This window comes from Benincasa hispida, chromosome 12 (assembly GCF_027475165.1).
Source record: "Benincasa hispida cultivar pf3 chromosome 12, pf3_genome.v1.1, whole genome shotgun sequence".
In the NCBI taxonomy this organism is placed as follows: domain Eukaryota; kingdom Viridiplantae; phylum Streptophyta; class Magnoliopsida; order Cucurbitales; family Cucurbitaceae; genus Benincasa; species Benincasa hispida.
Genome location: NC_143489.1, coordinates 22,862,329 through 22,878,882, shown reverse-complemented (window position 1 = coordinate 22,878,882; position 16,554 = coordinate 22,862,329). Strand labels below are relative to the sequence as shown.

At 36.1% G+C, this 16,554-nt stretch overlaps 1 protein-coding gene across 2 annotated transcripts; it reads right to left on the bottom strand.

Moving 5' to 3' along the window:
• Positions 1 to 12,601: 12,601 nt before the first annotated feature.
• On the bottom strand, positions 12,602 to 15,745 carry ISI1 (binding protein). Of its 2 annotated transcripts, XM_090308602.1 has the most exons (6): positions 15,262 to 15,745; positions 14,723 to 14,928; positions 13,775 to 13,873; positions 13,420 to 13,493; positions 12,999 to 13,235; positions 12,602 to 12,921 (listed from the first exon to the last, which is right to left on the bottom strand). In XM_090308602.1, exons 1-5 carry the CDS (start codon positions 15,569 to 15,571, stop codon positions 13,010 to 13,012), a joined length of 915 nt encoding a protein of 304 aa, XP_090164728.1. In that variant the 5' UTR covers positions 15,572 to 15,745; the 3' UTR covers positions 12,602 to 12,921; positions 12,999 to 13,009. The 2 variants fall into 2 exon arrangements, with proteins under 2 accessions (XP_090164728.1, XP_038874930.2); XM_039019002.2 differs by having other exon boundaries at positions 12,602 to 13,235; positions 15,262 to 15,734.
• Positions 15,746 to 16,554: the final 809 nt, after the last annotated feature.

Here is a 16,554-nt window from a genome sequence, read left to right as displayed (position 1 = left end):
GAGAGCCCATTGTAGAGCACTTAATTTCATGATTATCATCTTCTTTTCCCATTTACATCTTTGCATTTGGTCTCTTAATTGTTGGGTTTTGAGTTGTTTCTCCATTTCCTACACAATATATAAAAGGAGAACTTGTTCTTGCTTTGTTGATGTACATTAAACTAGGATTTAGGGATTGGGATGGAGTTTCATGAACAGCCTGCAAATTGCAGCTAGACTACAGCTACAACTCTACTGCAAACAACTACCTTGATATATTATTATTGTTAAATGATAATTTTTAATTGAGAAAACTGAGATTTGTGAGGTTTAATTAATTAATTAATTGATCAAATATGATTTGTTTTGTTGGAGGGTTTAGATTAATCATTAAGTTGAAGGAGAAGGGAGTGAGAGTGAAAGTGAATGAGGTGTGGGTGTCAATCCCTTTTACAGCAAAAGTTTGTCTGTCTTTGGTTGCCAAAATGCAAATGCCAATGCCAACAGGTCAGAAATGTCAGGTCTTTTCAGCAAAAACCCCATCTGAAGGTCACCCATTAAAGCTAAACCCCAATGGAATACCAAAATAATTAAAAACCCTCAACCAAAGTCATGTAACTTAGCTTAGCTCAGCTTATAGCTAGAATCCCAACAAAGGAAACAAGGGAATAATCAAACCATTCATTGCCATTGCCATCAATTAACTCTTTCTTTACTCACACACACACACAAATAGAGAGATCATTTTGAGGTCCCATTGTTAATGCCTAATGGAGGGTATTATTTCTCTTTTTGTCCCTTTTCAATATCTCTATGCCCTACTTTTTGACTCGTGCAACCCCCAACGATACGAATAATAATAATGCATGATATGCTTCCTTCATGAGGTTGAGTCAATATTTGATATGTGTCATTGCAAATATAGGGTATGCATAAATGCAGTTACCCGATAGAATAGAGTCAAGATGGGAGGCAGATGCATGATATTGAGCCCCAATTAAAGAAGAATGTGATTGAAACTATGCCCTACAAATGTGTGTCTCTGTGTATATGATTCTAAAAAAAGTAGGGGAAATTGGGGTTTGTTTGTTTGGTCGTGAGGACCCACCAAACATTCCCTTGGATAAGTGTGCCACCAAAATCTTGAAGGGAATTTTGAAGTTTCCATTTGAAAGTAACAGAAACCAAAAGGGCTAGGAGTAGGGGTTGGTAGGAGAATTTTTTTTTACTACTTTCCTTTGTTGTTATAAACGTAGAATTTAAGAATCGTATGGAGCTCACGAGATTGATTAAGAATTTAAAGTTATTAGAAAACCTAATTAAGAATTTGCATGAAAAACTTTAACATTGGAGAAAAATCACCACCTACTAAAGGAAAATTTATTAAAATCATGGCATATAAAAAATAATACCATGTGAAAAATTATTACAAACACAAAATTATCTCACTCATTTAAATTACAAGAACGTTTACTTAAAGTATTTGTACTCTCATATTATTTTTCCTACTATTACAAAAAGTAGGAATTTACTAGAGTTTAGTACCCTTTCTTCACTTGGACAATTTGAAACTAAAGACAATTATTTATTTATTTTTTTTAATAATATTTAGAGCTCATCATTTTTTGAACTTTTTTAATGTGGGAACACTACTTTATTAGTATTTTGTCAAAACTCTACATATTCTTCTATACATCCATGTGTCTAAATATTTGAGGCTAAAAATCACGTTTAAGATACGTTTACTAACAAAGAATGTAAATAAAATAATCTAGTACTACGCTACCTTCATTATTACTTGCCATAAAAAAAACATTTAAAAAATGTTGGAGCTTATGAACTAAAATAATATATCATTTTATGACATGTCAAAATATGAGTGGAAGGAATACATACTATAGAAGTACTATAACTTTTTATTTTTTTAGATTAAGTGATATTATTATACAACAACAAGGGGGATCCTAGAGCTCGGGCTTAAGGCATCAAAGCAACAAAGCACAAGTAAAGACAGAGCAACAAAACCAAAACAAAACCAACAAGATAAAACCAGAATAAAACCAATACATAAACGCAAAACTCACAAACCACCGGGGAGAAAGCCAAAGAAAAGAAACCAAAACCCCACAAACTAGGGACAACAGCAACAAAGAACAACGGAAAGTTCAAAAAGAAGAAACAACCGTAAACACACTAGATAAGACCATGAAGATCAACCCGCCAAGAAGCAGCTCGAGCACGAACTGTAGAGACCATAAGGTAAACCAAAGCAAATACCGACCTCGGTCGACCTCCATGCAGTCGTCGATTACGCTCCTGCCAGATATAGTATATGAAAGCACACCAGAATACACAGAACAATTTACTACGTACCCCCTTATCCGATCTCACTCGGCACAACCAACTCAACTCTACATCTCAACCCGCCACCCGATGAGACGAACCCAACTGACGCAATACACCATACCACACCTCTCTCCCAAACCCACGCTAAAAAAATAAATGATCCCGCGACTGCACACCTCCCTCACATAGAAAACACCCCCATCTGACAACACACCCCAACTCCTCAACCAATCTCGCATATCCAACCTGTCCCTCACAACTAACCATGCACAGAAGGAATGACGCGGAATACCACCCCTGCCCATAAAATACCAGCCCAAGACACCCTAGGACGAGGATGACGCAAACGCTTCCACGCACTATCGATAGAAAACCGACCACTAGCATCTGGCACTCAAACTCAATAATCCTCCCCCCTCACCCTAGGCCCCACTGCCTGAATAAGACCCTAGATCTCAAGCAGCTCCCAAGACACTATAGGCCACCTCCAACCTCCTTCACGATCCATGAACTTCGAAAATCGCGCCTTCAAACTACTCCCTGCATCATAAACCACCGTAGACCCATATGAATCCAAAATTGCACCCCTGACAGCCAAGGATCCCACCAAACAAAACAAGACCGTCCATCGCCGACCATCAAACAAACCGATGCTTGAATCTATCTCTACTTCGCAAGATAGCCCTCAAGCACCAAGACCTCCCAACCTCACTCCGAACAGCCCACAAAGACCCCCCACGCAAAACATATGCCTCCATCCATGTCACCCATAATGATCCCAATTTAATTAAGAGAACTCAGAGCAGCTTCATAATAGCAGCCTGGTTCCAAGAGGCCACCTGCTTCACACCCAACCCCCCTCTCTCAACAGCAAGCACACCTCATCCCACGCCACCCGTGCACCACCCCGACTCACCGCACTAGCCTTCCATAAATAACTACGTAATAGACGATCAACCTCATAAGTTCTACACGCAGGCAACACGAAGATGCTATACCAAAATACCTGAAAGGACTGTAAAACAGGCCTAACAAGCTACAACCTCCCAGCAAAGAAGAGGGACCGTGCTGCCCAACTTCTAATACGAGTTGTAATCCTTTGTATCAAAGGTACACAATCCGTAGTGCTCAACCGACCAGCTAATAAAAGTAAACCCAGATATCTAACAGGCAACGAACTAAGAGAGAAAACCATAAATGTAGCTAGTTCCTCTGCTTCCCCAGACTCCACACCCGCAACAAACATGAAACTTTTCCCAACATTTGCAACTAACCCAGACAGCCCTGCAAAATCTGCCAGGACCTCACAAACTTCAAAGAATCTTTCTCAGCTGCACAAAAAATCATCAAATCGTCTGCAAAAACCAAATGAGTCAGGCCCACATGCTCACACCGATCATGGAACCTAAACCACACAGGATGTTTATTCAACAACCTAGACAAGACCTCCATCACCATCACAAAAAAAAAAAAAAGGAGACAATATATCCCTTACCTCAACTGCTTCCTACCAGGAAAAACTTCCTCAAGGGAACCACTAATCATCATAGAGAACATAGGCGAAGTAATACAAGCCCTCACCCAACTAACAAACTAAAGAGGCGTACCTATAGCTAGCAACACAACAAACAGAAAATCTCAATTGACCGAATCGTACACCTTCTGAAGGTCTACCTTCAACACACAACGCGACTTCCCTCTGCCCTCTTTATAGCCCCCCACAAGCTTTTGACACAATAAAATATTATCGAAAATCGACATACTTGGAAAAAATGCAGACTGGTTACCACTGATGAAAGCAGGCAACCACAACCGCAATCTCTCACCTAAGATCATCGAGATATACTTATAGAAGTACTATAACTTTTCTTAGAAATGGAAATCCAATATTAAGAATAAAAAATGTGAGACCTATTTTATTTTCATCAGCATTCACTAAAATTAATGAGAATAAAATGTGAGGCACACTTCAAATTTGTCAATTTCATTCTCATTTTTAACTCTTCAAAAAAGAGTGATCAACCTCATTATTGTTCCTTATTTCGTGAGACTTACAATTTTTTTTTTAAAAAAAAATTAGTCCCTAAATTTTGGATTTAGTTTTTATTTGGTCCATAGATTTCAAATATTACACTTTCAGCCCTTGATGTTTTGAGTTTGTGTTCAATTTAGTCACTAGGTTTCAAAATGTCACAAATGTGCTCTTGCGATTTGAGTTTTGTAGGTCTCAAGAGTTACACTTTTAACCTCGACATTTTACTAAATGCCCACTTTCAGTTTTTGACGTTAATGTAATTAATTAATTCAAAATAAATATGAAGTGAAATTTTAAATTTAATTTTAATACTGATGAAAATTATGAATCTTAATTAATTATGATTATTTTAAATTGACCAATAAACATTACCACTAAAGACAAAAAGTGAATATTTAGAGAAAAATCGAGATTAAAAGTGTAAATCTTAAAACCTATAGACCAAATTGAAATAGAACTCAAAGATAAAATTATAATATTTTGAAACTTAGAAACTAGATTGAAACCAACTGCAAAACCTAGTAAGTAAAGGTAGTGATTAGGTGTAGCTACCCTATGCAGCCTATCTTATTATATATATATATATATATTAGAATAATCAGATATATAAAAGTAATTACACTATCATTTGGAAAAAATAGCAAAAGGAAAGATCCTTTTGAATTATAGAAAAACGCATTAATGTCACGTGAGTCCAATTTTCTGAAATCCTAAAATGCCATCATCATCCCTTTTAATTACAGTGTAATTAATTGGACATCTTTATTAATGTTATTGTAATTAATTGTTCAACTATATATCTCAAAAGGCTTTCAACATCAACTAAGATCACCATTTCAAGCGGATAATTTGCCATAATCTCCCAATTTAATAGTTTGTTTTGAATTTTTGAATTAGATTCAATTTTATTTTGAATTTTCAAATCTTGTGCACAACTAATTTTCAAATCTTGTTTTGAAATTAAAATATCATATTATATTAATTTTCCTAACTGGGGTTTGTTATTTTTATTATACTTTCTATTAATCTTAATCGAGATTCACAGTTTTAAATTATTTTGAACGTTATATTTATCATCTTTTGTTTCAAACATAAAATATTAGAATACAACACGTAATCCTAACTTTCTTCGTTCTCTGTATTGAATGCTTTCTTGTTATGGTTGTTCAACAATTAAGAGTTTTATTTAATGGTAACTGGGATGAAAACAACCACTATCATGACTTCCAATTTCTTGAAATTTTTGTTGCCTCGAACACATCTTTTTCAATTTTCATCCTTTTTTACTGATTATTTTTTGTTCTCAATCGACGAAAAATCTACTTTGAAGGCTTGACTTAATCGATCAAATCCACTGGTGCATAGATGAAAGCTCGACTTAATTGACCATCGACCAAGAGTTCAAGTTGCAAAGTCTCTTCTTTCCAAAGTGATTCCTATCGAGCATATGAACAATGTTGGTATTAACCAGTTTGACAGATTTGATCTTCTTTTTGAAGGAAATGGGATCTGAGATTTCCAAGAGTAGTAGAACAAGATTATTCTAAATCACAATCATAAATGAACAATACATTTACAGTCGACTTCAAACTATACAAATAAAATGCAAAAATTACAGCATGAACAATAAATACACAAAGGGCAAACTGTATGACAATCAAAGAAGCGTCTCCACGCTCCGTTGCGCACGTCCGCTCGAACAACAGTGATCACGAACGCTCGATCTACACGATCAAAACACAGCAACGAACACAGCACGAACACTTCGCACTCGTTCTCAACGATCGCCTCGGTCACGAACTCCTCAACAACACGACGACCTCCACAGCACCACGGACGACCTCTAGAAAACCTGACGGTGTCGAGTTGAGTTTGACACCACCAAAAAGGCTACCTTGGTATTCTCGGTGTGAGAATCTAAAGGATGGGCTCTGTTCGGACTTGGTATGAGGCAGACGAAAGAGGAAACACCGATCACGTACACGACTGGGCAAGTGAGAGATGGCGGAGACCGATCGTATAAGTCGATGCTCAATCATTTAGATAAAGCTATACGATCGTCTAGCAAATGCTATGCGATCGTTTAGCTCGATCTGTCGCCTACAGACTCTATACGATCTTTACTTTGGGCAAGCGATCGTCTAGTAAAACTATGCGATCGTTTAGTAAATATTGCACAATCGTTTAGCTCACCACTGCATGATCATTTAGCTTGCTCAACCATGTTTATTAAATCCATATTTACTTGAAGACCCCATGAGTTTCTTTTGCACGAAAAACTCAAAAAAAAAATAGCGTTTGTAAAACTTCTTTTCAAAATAGGAAAACCACTTTCCTTTTAAACTCACGGTTACCATGATTCCAATAACCACACACTCACTTGGTTATTAAAGAAAATGAATTAATTATCCAATAATTAATATTATTATAAATATAAATGATAACCATCTTATCATACTATATTTATAATCTATAGTTTTAATATTTCATTTCATGAAACATATAAACCATAGTTCTTTTTCTATTCCATGGTACTTAATATAAATCTCATTTACATCAGTCCTCCATTAGATGTATCTCATACATCATATATAATCAAAATACCTCTTATCAATTTGAACATTTTAAATCAACACCAAGAACTGATCCTCAACTGAATCCATTGAGCTACCAAGGAACCTCATGGACCTGTAGCTCGAAGCTCCAACAGTACGTGAATAACTGACTAAACTCTTTAGTCACAGGATCCACCATCTGTAAACTGCCAGGCACTCCACTAAAGACCGACAGCTGAACTCTCCTAACCACAGATATATTATGTGTCCATCTTAACTAATCAGCAGTGCGACAACCCTTCACAGATCGCTCATAAGTACAGTTGGGCCAATAACCATTATGCCCTTGTAGTTACATCTGTCTCCTTAAGTATTATTGATCCCTCTAATGAACATAAGTCATAGTTCTACTATGACTGAATCTTCTCTTTTAAAGAGAAGCTATGGCCACTATATTCAAGCTCCCTACTTCGGGAAAGGAGTGAATTCCATCTTGTGGATTGAGTTCCTAGATCCCAAATCAGACAAGTCCCCAAAAAGGTAGGCATGTTGAGTTGGCAATCTGGCCACTTTCACCCATACTAATCAAAGGACCGCCCTCAAAGACAGAAGTTCCCAAAACACTCAGGATTGAGGTCGTGTCATCTATGGTCGTTTAGGTGAAATACAAGTCTCTAGTATCAACGACGTTATAAACAGAGTCTAGTCATCTCATAGTTCAGGTCTTATACAAACTCTTTGTATAGGACACCCCTACTCGCACGTCTCTACATGAATGGTCAGGATCTACCATCTGTAGTAGTTTATAATACTTGCAAACCTCTACAAAACGGGTCGTATCCGTAGTGTCACTAGGATTAGGTATCCCACCTTAATCCTTATACTACAGACCTATTTAGGTTATCGTTTAAGGCATGATCCACTTGTATATCACATATACATGCTTAAATTCATATAAGATAACCAAGGAGCTTTGTTTATTGGATATAAGTAAATGCCAGAATTAAATAACAATTATTATATTCATTAAACAATGTGCATCTTTACAAAACAACGAGACTCTGGAGAATTAGGAAACCAATCTCAACAATTTTATCATACATCTTTATTTTCTCCTAAAATATCTCCCCTATTTTAGTCATCAAATCATATTGTTATTTTTTTTCAAATATCACAACTAAACTATTTTGTTTTCAAATATCATTTTATTTATTCGTTTTGATTTTGTAACATCCTTTTTCAACTTATTTTATGTTTTTGCATTTTAATTTTTTTTAATTAGTTTTAAAAATTTATACAATCAAATATTAGATTTATAGTTTGAAAACCTTAGAGCGAAGAGTGAAGAAAAACCAAATTTCATTTAAAATAATAGGGTGGAGAAAATTATGGCTGCGATGATAGATTCAGGGACAGTGATTCTATTCACAACAACACCACTATTAGGAGTTGAGGTCGACGACGGAGCTTGTGTTGGAGAAGTTGAGATAGAAGAAGATGGAACTGAAGTGATCACTAGTGGTCCCGAAGGAGCAATAAATGAAGTCGGCAGAGAAATGATGAAGTATTAGTGGAAGGAAAAAAAGCCACGTTGGATAGAGCAAGGGATGGAGAGGCTATCCCATTTGATCCACGTATTATTCCCTATGTTGAACATGCTGGTTTTCTTGTAGTTGATTAGATCCGATTTATCCAACTTGATTGGCACCTCATTACTGCTTTAGTTCAGCGTTGGAGACTAGAAACCCACACATTTCACCTGCCTTGTGGGCAATGTACGATTACATTGTAGGATGTTGCCATTTAGTTTGGGTTACGAGTGGACGGAGAACCTTTGACAAGTTCATTACAATATAATTGAAAAACTGTTTGTGACGAGCTCTTGAGCGTTCTACCAGATGATCTGAAAGGCTCGAGATTGAGTATCCCATGGTTGGCGTCCTAATTTCCAGAATTACCTCCCAACGCCGACAGGTATGCCGAGCATACATTATGTAACTTATTGGAGGATTTTTGTTCGCTGACAAGTCAAACACTCTAGTACATCTCATGTTTCTCCTTCTATTGTCTGATTTCGAGCATGCTGGTACGTACTCGTGGGGCGGTGCCTGTCTGGCATGACTTTATAGAGAACTTTGTCGGGCTACCAATGCACAAGTGTTGGAAATAGCGGGGCCGCTAATACTAGATTTCCAATTATAGCACCACAAGTCTAATTACAGACCCCAGGTCATCGTCCACTTAATGTTAGGTATTATTTCATCTATATATTTATTTCGTTACCATTTTATGTAAGAATATAAATTAATTGTATTTTTCATAATTTTATATGGAGTGGTGTATTAGCTGCCTTTGAACAGTCAACAAATATGTTGCTAGTATACCGAAAAATATTTGATAGACTGATGCACAATCGGGTAACAAATGTATATATAAATGAATATTTAAAACATTTGGTCAGATTAATTGGGTGTATAATTATCTTCTTTTTTTTTGCCAGATTAATTGGACGACATACACGCAAGATATTTGGTCATCACTATTTGATTACTGTTGTGATGGTCAAGACATCTGGTTGACGTTAGCCCTCTTATATGTTTCGATATAGTAGAGTGACATCATCCAGATCGTGTGTTGAGACAGTTCGGTCTGCGACAAATAGTACCTTCGTTGTGCTTTACACTCCCAGAACTACATCAGATTGATTTGAGAGGTAAACACGACCAAGAATGGCGTTGAATTCACATGGAATATATATTCTATTGACATGCACGATATGATCGTTGTGCACAGGGATAACAAATATACCAGCTGTATCAGATGATTACTTTTCTTAGTACGATTGAATCATGAAGCTATTTATCACACCTGATGACGCTTACTATTACTATATAGTAAGAGATTTAAAATCAGACATTTGCCAAATATATGATATGCATATTGTTTAATATTAATTTTTTCATCGTACAAAATAATTTTATCAAAGAAGTACAACAATAGTCAGTACAACACGACTTACCAGAGTTGAATTCAACGTGTGACCAAACATTGGTCAACATAGAAATTATTTTTCAACAAATAAGACGACTCAATATTGCTGACACTGATCGAAGACGTATTTGTCGTAGACAACAACGACAACAGGGTGAAGCTAATTTAGAGGCACACAAAGACAACCCCATGTGAAGTAAGGGCCAGAGGGTCGTCTTTAAATTTCATGAAAACTTTTATTTTCAAATTAAAGAATTAATTGTAAATCTTCTTGAGTATCATGAGATTTTTTTAAAAATTTATTTGTAGAGAGATGTACTACTTAGTAAAGTCTACTTACTGAAGACACAATTTTTTTTGATTGATTAAAATTGAGGATTACTTAAAAATTAGAAAATAAACAGTTAAATTGATTAAAAAAGAAAAAAATATATAATTTATAATTAAATATATAATTAATTAAACAAAAAAAAGTAATCGTGGACCCGATCCACGAGTACGTGATTGACCAGTCCATTTTTTGTGCTGATGTGGTGCTGACTTGATTAAAGCGTACCGGATACACGATTTTCCTTCCTACCAAATCTACCATATTTTTGTCAATACTTTCTATTTCCACTTATTTTTAAAAATTCTTTCCCATATACCTCACTTTTGTCATTATTTCAAAAACCAACTATATTTTTTTAACTTTCTCCGGACAATTGATACCATAATGTAGTTGCACCAGAGCTTGATAGGCTTAAAGAAGTATTTTCAAATGAAAGAGAGTGACTAACACGCGGGATCAACTGAATGCTGAGTTAAAAAGGATAACGGGACTATCGAACCTATAGCTATTTAAGGTCAATATTTTGACAAGATCACACAGTTTACTATTTTTTATTATTATTCTTTTAATTACCAAGATCAGACCTCAATTTTTTACATGAATTTATTTTGCAGAGATAGAATTTGAACTCGTTACTTCACTTCAAGGTTATGAGCCTTGCCATGAACTAATAATAACAAACAAATATTCAAGGCACTGCTATACCAAACACTGGTATACCAAACCGTCAGCATCATCTGACTCTTCTGGCCTCCTTATCCACCGCCTAGGAATCCAAAATCAATGCTCCATGATGGGGAGAATCTCCTATACTAATCTAGTATGTTTTTTTTTATACTACCTTCACTTATTGTGTGTCATGTCAACATACTTTCAAAAGTATGGAGAGATCTACTGACATCAATATGAAGTCTACAAATATTTATGAAAGTAAATTTATTGAGTGTACACATGGAGTGTAATACTATGGGAGAAGTGGAAATTTTCCCGCTCTACGGCCAACACTCCAGTTTCTATTTCAGCTTACTATGCGGCTAACACATATATTTAAAATATGTGTTCATCAAACAAATGCTGGGGAGATTAATTCCAGTGATCGTAAAGAGTTTTTTTTCCTCCCTTTCTCTCTCAATCATTCTTTGTCACACGTTGAGGGTTCCATCTATTGTTGTTTATCTCAAGTTATCCGATTGTGGCATTTGAAAGTCAATAGCTTTTGTTAGACTACTTGAAGAGTGATTTGCAACGAGAAATGAAGAGTAATTTCTAATCTCCAATTGGGGCTTAGATTTGAGTTCGATAAGCTTGGAATGAGAGGATAGTTGACTTTCTTCCTTAAGCTTTTCTTCAAAGGGGGAAGATCAGAGTGGTGTACAGAAGTGAGTGACGGACTCACCATCTCTCAAAAGAATTAGATGGTTCATAGTTATCCAACTCATCTAGAAACGCCCAATAAGAATCATATGAAGATATTGGTACAACAATAACAAGGTCCTCCTGTCAAAGGATAATTTCGACATGATTTAGGGATTATATCTTAACCAATCGAGTATGATTATGTCAATAGATGATATAAATAACTTAATAGTAGAATTCTTAACAAAAAGTATTCTCATATATTTTAAAGTTTTTGTATTCGGAGGGAGTGATATAAGAGTTGGCTAATGGAGAACACTTTGGGGTTTCTTGTGAATAAAGAATACTTGAGATGCTTTGAAATGAAGACCAATTGAGAGCCGTGTACATCAAGTAGGATAGTATGGAAAATAGAGGGACAAAGGCCTTTATATATATATATATATAAAATGGGAAAGGCCAGAAGTCATGGGTGGTCCACTGTTTTAGCATTGGAAAATCTATGTTAATCTTTGAATTTGTGTTTAAAGACCATTTTTTTAAAAAATAAATAAATATATATATATATATATATAACATGTGAAAATATGTTTGATTAAGAGTTTGCTTGGAAAGACGTTTGTAAAACTAACTTCTAATTTTATTTTTAACATTCCATATAGTTTGTAATGTTAATCACCATTCTTTCATAAATTTGAAAGAGCAATTTTACTGATATGAAAATAGAGATAATTTATGATATCACCTATAGGCTACAAGGGAAAAAAGACGTAAAGTCATTTAATTTTCTCCCCTAAATTGTTCTTCATTAGTCACGATTATTAGGAAAATATGGAAAGCTCAATCCGTTTTTTTTTTTTTTCTTTTAAATTATTATTTTAACTTCCATCTAGAATCAAACTATTGACATTTTTAAGATAGTAATTGGTACATTATCTATTGAGTTATGCTCGAATTGACAACGATCATTTAAGAACTATTCTATTAATTAAACAATCAATAAAAGACTCATTATAGTGATAATCGACCAGACAGGCAAGTCATGGCCTACCATTAAACAATTTTTTGTGTGAAGTAATGATGAATTGTTCAAAAGGTTTAACAGAACATGCCTGGTTTAGTAATGTGGTTGAACTTTCATGTGAAGATCAAAATCCAACCTGGGCTGTCACTATCAACACATTTTTCTCATCCCCAACCAAACGATGTTCCCTCAGACAGGGACGTCTCCTTCAAGAATCAACACAAAGAGATGCTGTTCCTGTTTTCCTCTTCACACTTGACCAAGCGCCTGATTTTCCAACTTCATCCCCTTTCCCACCACATTTCTAAATCCACCCGAAAATTTTATATTACTACTACTGCATCTGCCACATTCCAGACAACGAATCTAAAGAAACATTACCATTTCCAGATTTAATACAGGTCAAGCGACTCAAGAACCCGACGAGCTTGGATGTGCAGTGCTGTTAATCTCTGCTCTGGATCAAGAGTGGATCCGAATTGACTGGCTGCCCATATCAAGGAGGCTGATTTCTCTCCCAGAAGCTGCCTTATGTCTTCATGTATGGTTGCTAGAGGAGGCTTTCCCCTCCCATTTACATGTCCAATAAGCAGCAGTAAGAACTCACCACATTTCAACCTAATCAAAAGACACGTTAATAGGGGACCAAAAATTAGATTAGAAAATTAAGGGAAATATATGGTATTCATAGCCTTTGAAAGGACTCTCTCTCCCACCAACTGCATATCATAGAGCAAATGATTGATGTGATGATAATAAAGGAAGCACCAGATATAGACTGATAGATGGGGATGGGAAGGACCTGAGGTTTTCGTCTATTTGTTTGTCCCTTATGAGCACTGCAACTTCCTCAATACCGTTACAAACCTCAAAATCCTGGAAATAAAGTACAATGAGACTCCTTGGTTTTTCATCAAACTAAACGGTCAGTACAAGCAACGCTTTCCATGAGTACAGAGTTAAACTTGATATTTCAGAAATGCTAGGCATGAAAACAGGACTTGTTATAGTGTTTCAATCGTGTATACTGGGTAAATTCAAGAAATGCCAATGCAACACAATGATTGAGAGAACAATACAATACAAACAGGAGAGTGGAGTACAAGAACAAAGGCATTGTAAAGTCCGATCTCCATATGTCTAAATGACAGCATTACCATTTGATTGGCCGACGAATCCAACATTACTGAAATTAAAGCATCTAAGCATGCACCTTGTTCGAGTACTCCACGAATTGATAATATATTCATCAAAACCTGCAGAAATAAGTTGGATATTAAATTGCACGATCTCAGCCAACAGAAAGCTAGAAGCAATAAAATTTTAGGCATGATGTAGTTTCTGGCTATATGCACTAATCACTATGATCCTACGACCTTCTGCAACCAGAACTTGAGGAATGACTTCCTCAACCATTTAGGAAAACAATTGTACGTATGAACAAAGACTCATAATGAAAGGTGAATACTAAGACTTCCTCAATTCATAATCCTGTCATTAAAGACAAGTTTACTCACGGTACTGCATTTTGATCCATTCATTTATCTTTGGCATTCAGAGGTAACAATATCTATCTTGTCTGACTACAAGAAACAGAAAGGACGCATATAAATTCCAAGCCAAATATACACAAATGAGAGAAGGGAGATAAGGCGCCAACCAAACTCATGCCAAATGACTAAGAAATAGAGCAATACAGACATATTTTCCAAAGAAGTCTAAGAAACGATTGGTGACTGTATGTATATTAGTAATGCAAAGGTTCTCTGTAAATCCTCAAGAAATGTTGGAATTTGCACAGCTCACTAACAAGAGTTTGCTTCTTCTAATGCCTAAACATCCTTTTATCCAAACCGTATATAAACAAACCAAAGTCGACTCTACATTTTAAATTGCAGATACATAACATTAACCGGATAGATTAATTTGAAGCCCATGTCTTAACATCATAGCTGTTCACTCTAGCACAATAACACAGGTATATATCAAGTAGACAACTGAATGACTGTTCATGCAATTACGAGCAGTTAGCTATTCTAAACAATTTTAAAGAGACAAGATAATAAAGGAATGGCATAAGAGCTTCCAAAATCTAGAGGATATACCGGAATTGCCTTGTGCTGATGGGCTAAAGCAGTGCTCCCTCTGTGAAGAAGACAACAACCTTCCAGAACTCGTAGTGCAAGGGCAACTTCAGCATCGGTTGAAGGACTAGCGATCTTCAAAGGTTCCACTCCAAAGATATGGTCCAAATTTACCACAGGATCATCCTCTGATTCTTTTAATGACTGTTGAAATAGTACTGGAACCACTGTCACATACCCAAAACGGAGAGGGAAGAACAGCATCATTTTATTGCGCGCAGGAGAAAATAAAATTCAGCAATCCAGCTTCCGCGGAAGCACAACTGAAATTTGGAGTTTGGTTTCTAGCCAAAAGAGACTACAGAGATTCTTAATTTTCTATAATTCAGTACAATTTCCACAGTTTGTATTCCAGTGTGCAAGATATCTCGCACCAAACCAGAATCACGCTAGAAACAAAAATGCAGTCGATTTAATCTTCTCCGTTGGGTCACAGTTTTACTCATCACCAGGAGCAAAAACAAACTAACGCAAGCAACGAAAATCGGAGAGTTTCAAACCTTGAAGGTCGGGCACGGACTGAGTCTGGCAGAAAAGCTCAATCGTAGAATTGGACTCGGCGATGGAGCGAAGGGACTTGAGGAGGCTACGAAGACCACAGACTCGGAGAAAGCTAAACTCGGCGCTGGCGTCTCTCAGGCCTGTTCGGAGAGCAAAAGTAACCTCGCGGCAGAGCCTCTGACGGTTCAGAGAATTGACCAATTCCCCGACAGCGGAGGACGTTGCAGATGCCGATTGGTCGTCCGGCGAAGATTCGGCAGAAGGATTCGCCGTGAGTCCGTCGGTCCACAATGCCTTCTTGAGGTACATCTCCGATTAGGGCGTGCGGTGGCTGGTGGAAATGGTCCGGCGTCTCAGAAAGGGAGTTTGTGGATCGATGCGACGGTGGTTTGTTCTTCGTTACGCGAAGGCAATCGGAAACGACATCCAATTAGGATTTTTTTTTAATAATGTTATTTTAATAATTATTAACAAAATAGGATTGGGTTGAAAGTATTGACAAAATAGGTTTTAATATCGTGTACCCGATACACGATTACTCCTTAATCGTGTACTCGGTATACGACTTCTGTGAAGTGTAGTGACCTAGCGCGGGCATAGACCGTCCATACACGACTTAGTGGTCTCCACCTCTTCTCCCACCGTCTCCGATCTTCTTGCTACTGCTGCCATTAGCCGATCTACCACCTGCCTTAGGTAAAAGTTTTATTTATTTATTTATTTCCAAAATTTGTACATTTGGGCTACCTTTTGTTTCAATATATGAAATTTCTTCCATAGATCTACTATTTTATTTTCATTTGGGCTAATTTAAGTGTATGATTCATATTTTATTTAGATTGATTTAAGTGTATGATTCATAAATTTTCATTTGGGTTAATTCATAAATCTATTTTTTTTATTTGAGCTGATTTAAGAAAATATTTAGATTGTTTGGAATATTAATTTATTTGGATTTTCTTAAAAAGAAAGAACAAATATTTTCTTTTTAAGGAAATTTATGAAAGTTGAAAACTAAAAGTTGTGACAAAAAGAGGATTTAAAAGTTTGGAATATTTATTTATTTGAATTTAAAACTTTTTATCATATTAACATATTTTTTGTCAACTATAACAATTGTCAAAATTTAAGTAAATATCTTGATGCGTCCTGAAGATTTAGTCATAAGAGAACATGATCTTGAGTTGGTACCGTCAGATATGATCACACAAATAGATTGGAAAATTACTAATTCAACATGTGAACAGGGTCAACATTGGAGGAAATAAGTAGATGTGTAGATAATTGTAGTT

Excerpts from the sequence above, each read along its gene's own strand:
- ISI1 (XM_090308602.1), bottom strand. The coding sequence starts at position 15,571 with ATGTACCTCAAGAAGGCATTGTGGACCGACGGACTCACGGCGAATCCT. Across the intron at positions 13,494-13,774 it reads ATTCGTCGGCCAATCAAATG|GATTTTGAGGTTTGTAACGG; the intron begins GTAATGCTGTCA and ends CTTTATTTCCAG. Across the intron at positions 13,236-13,419 it reads CAAATAGACGAAAACCTCAG|GTTGAAATGTGGTGAGTTCT; the intron begins GTCCTTCCCATC and ends TCTTTTGATTAG.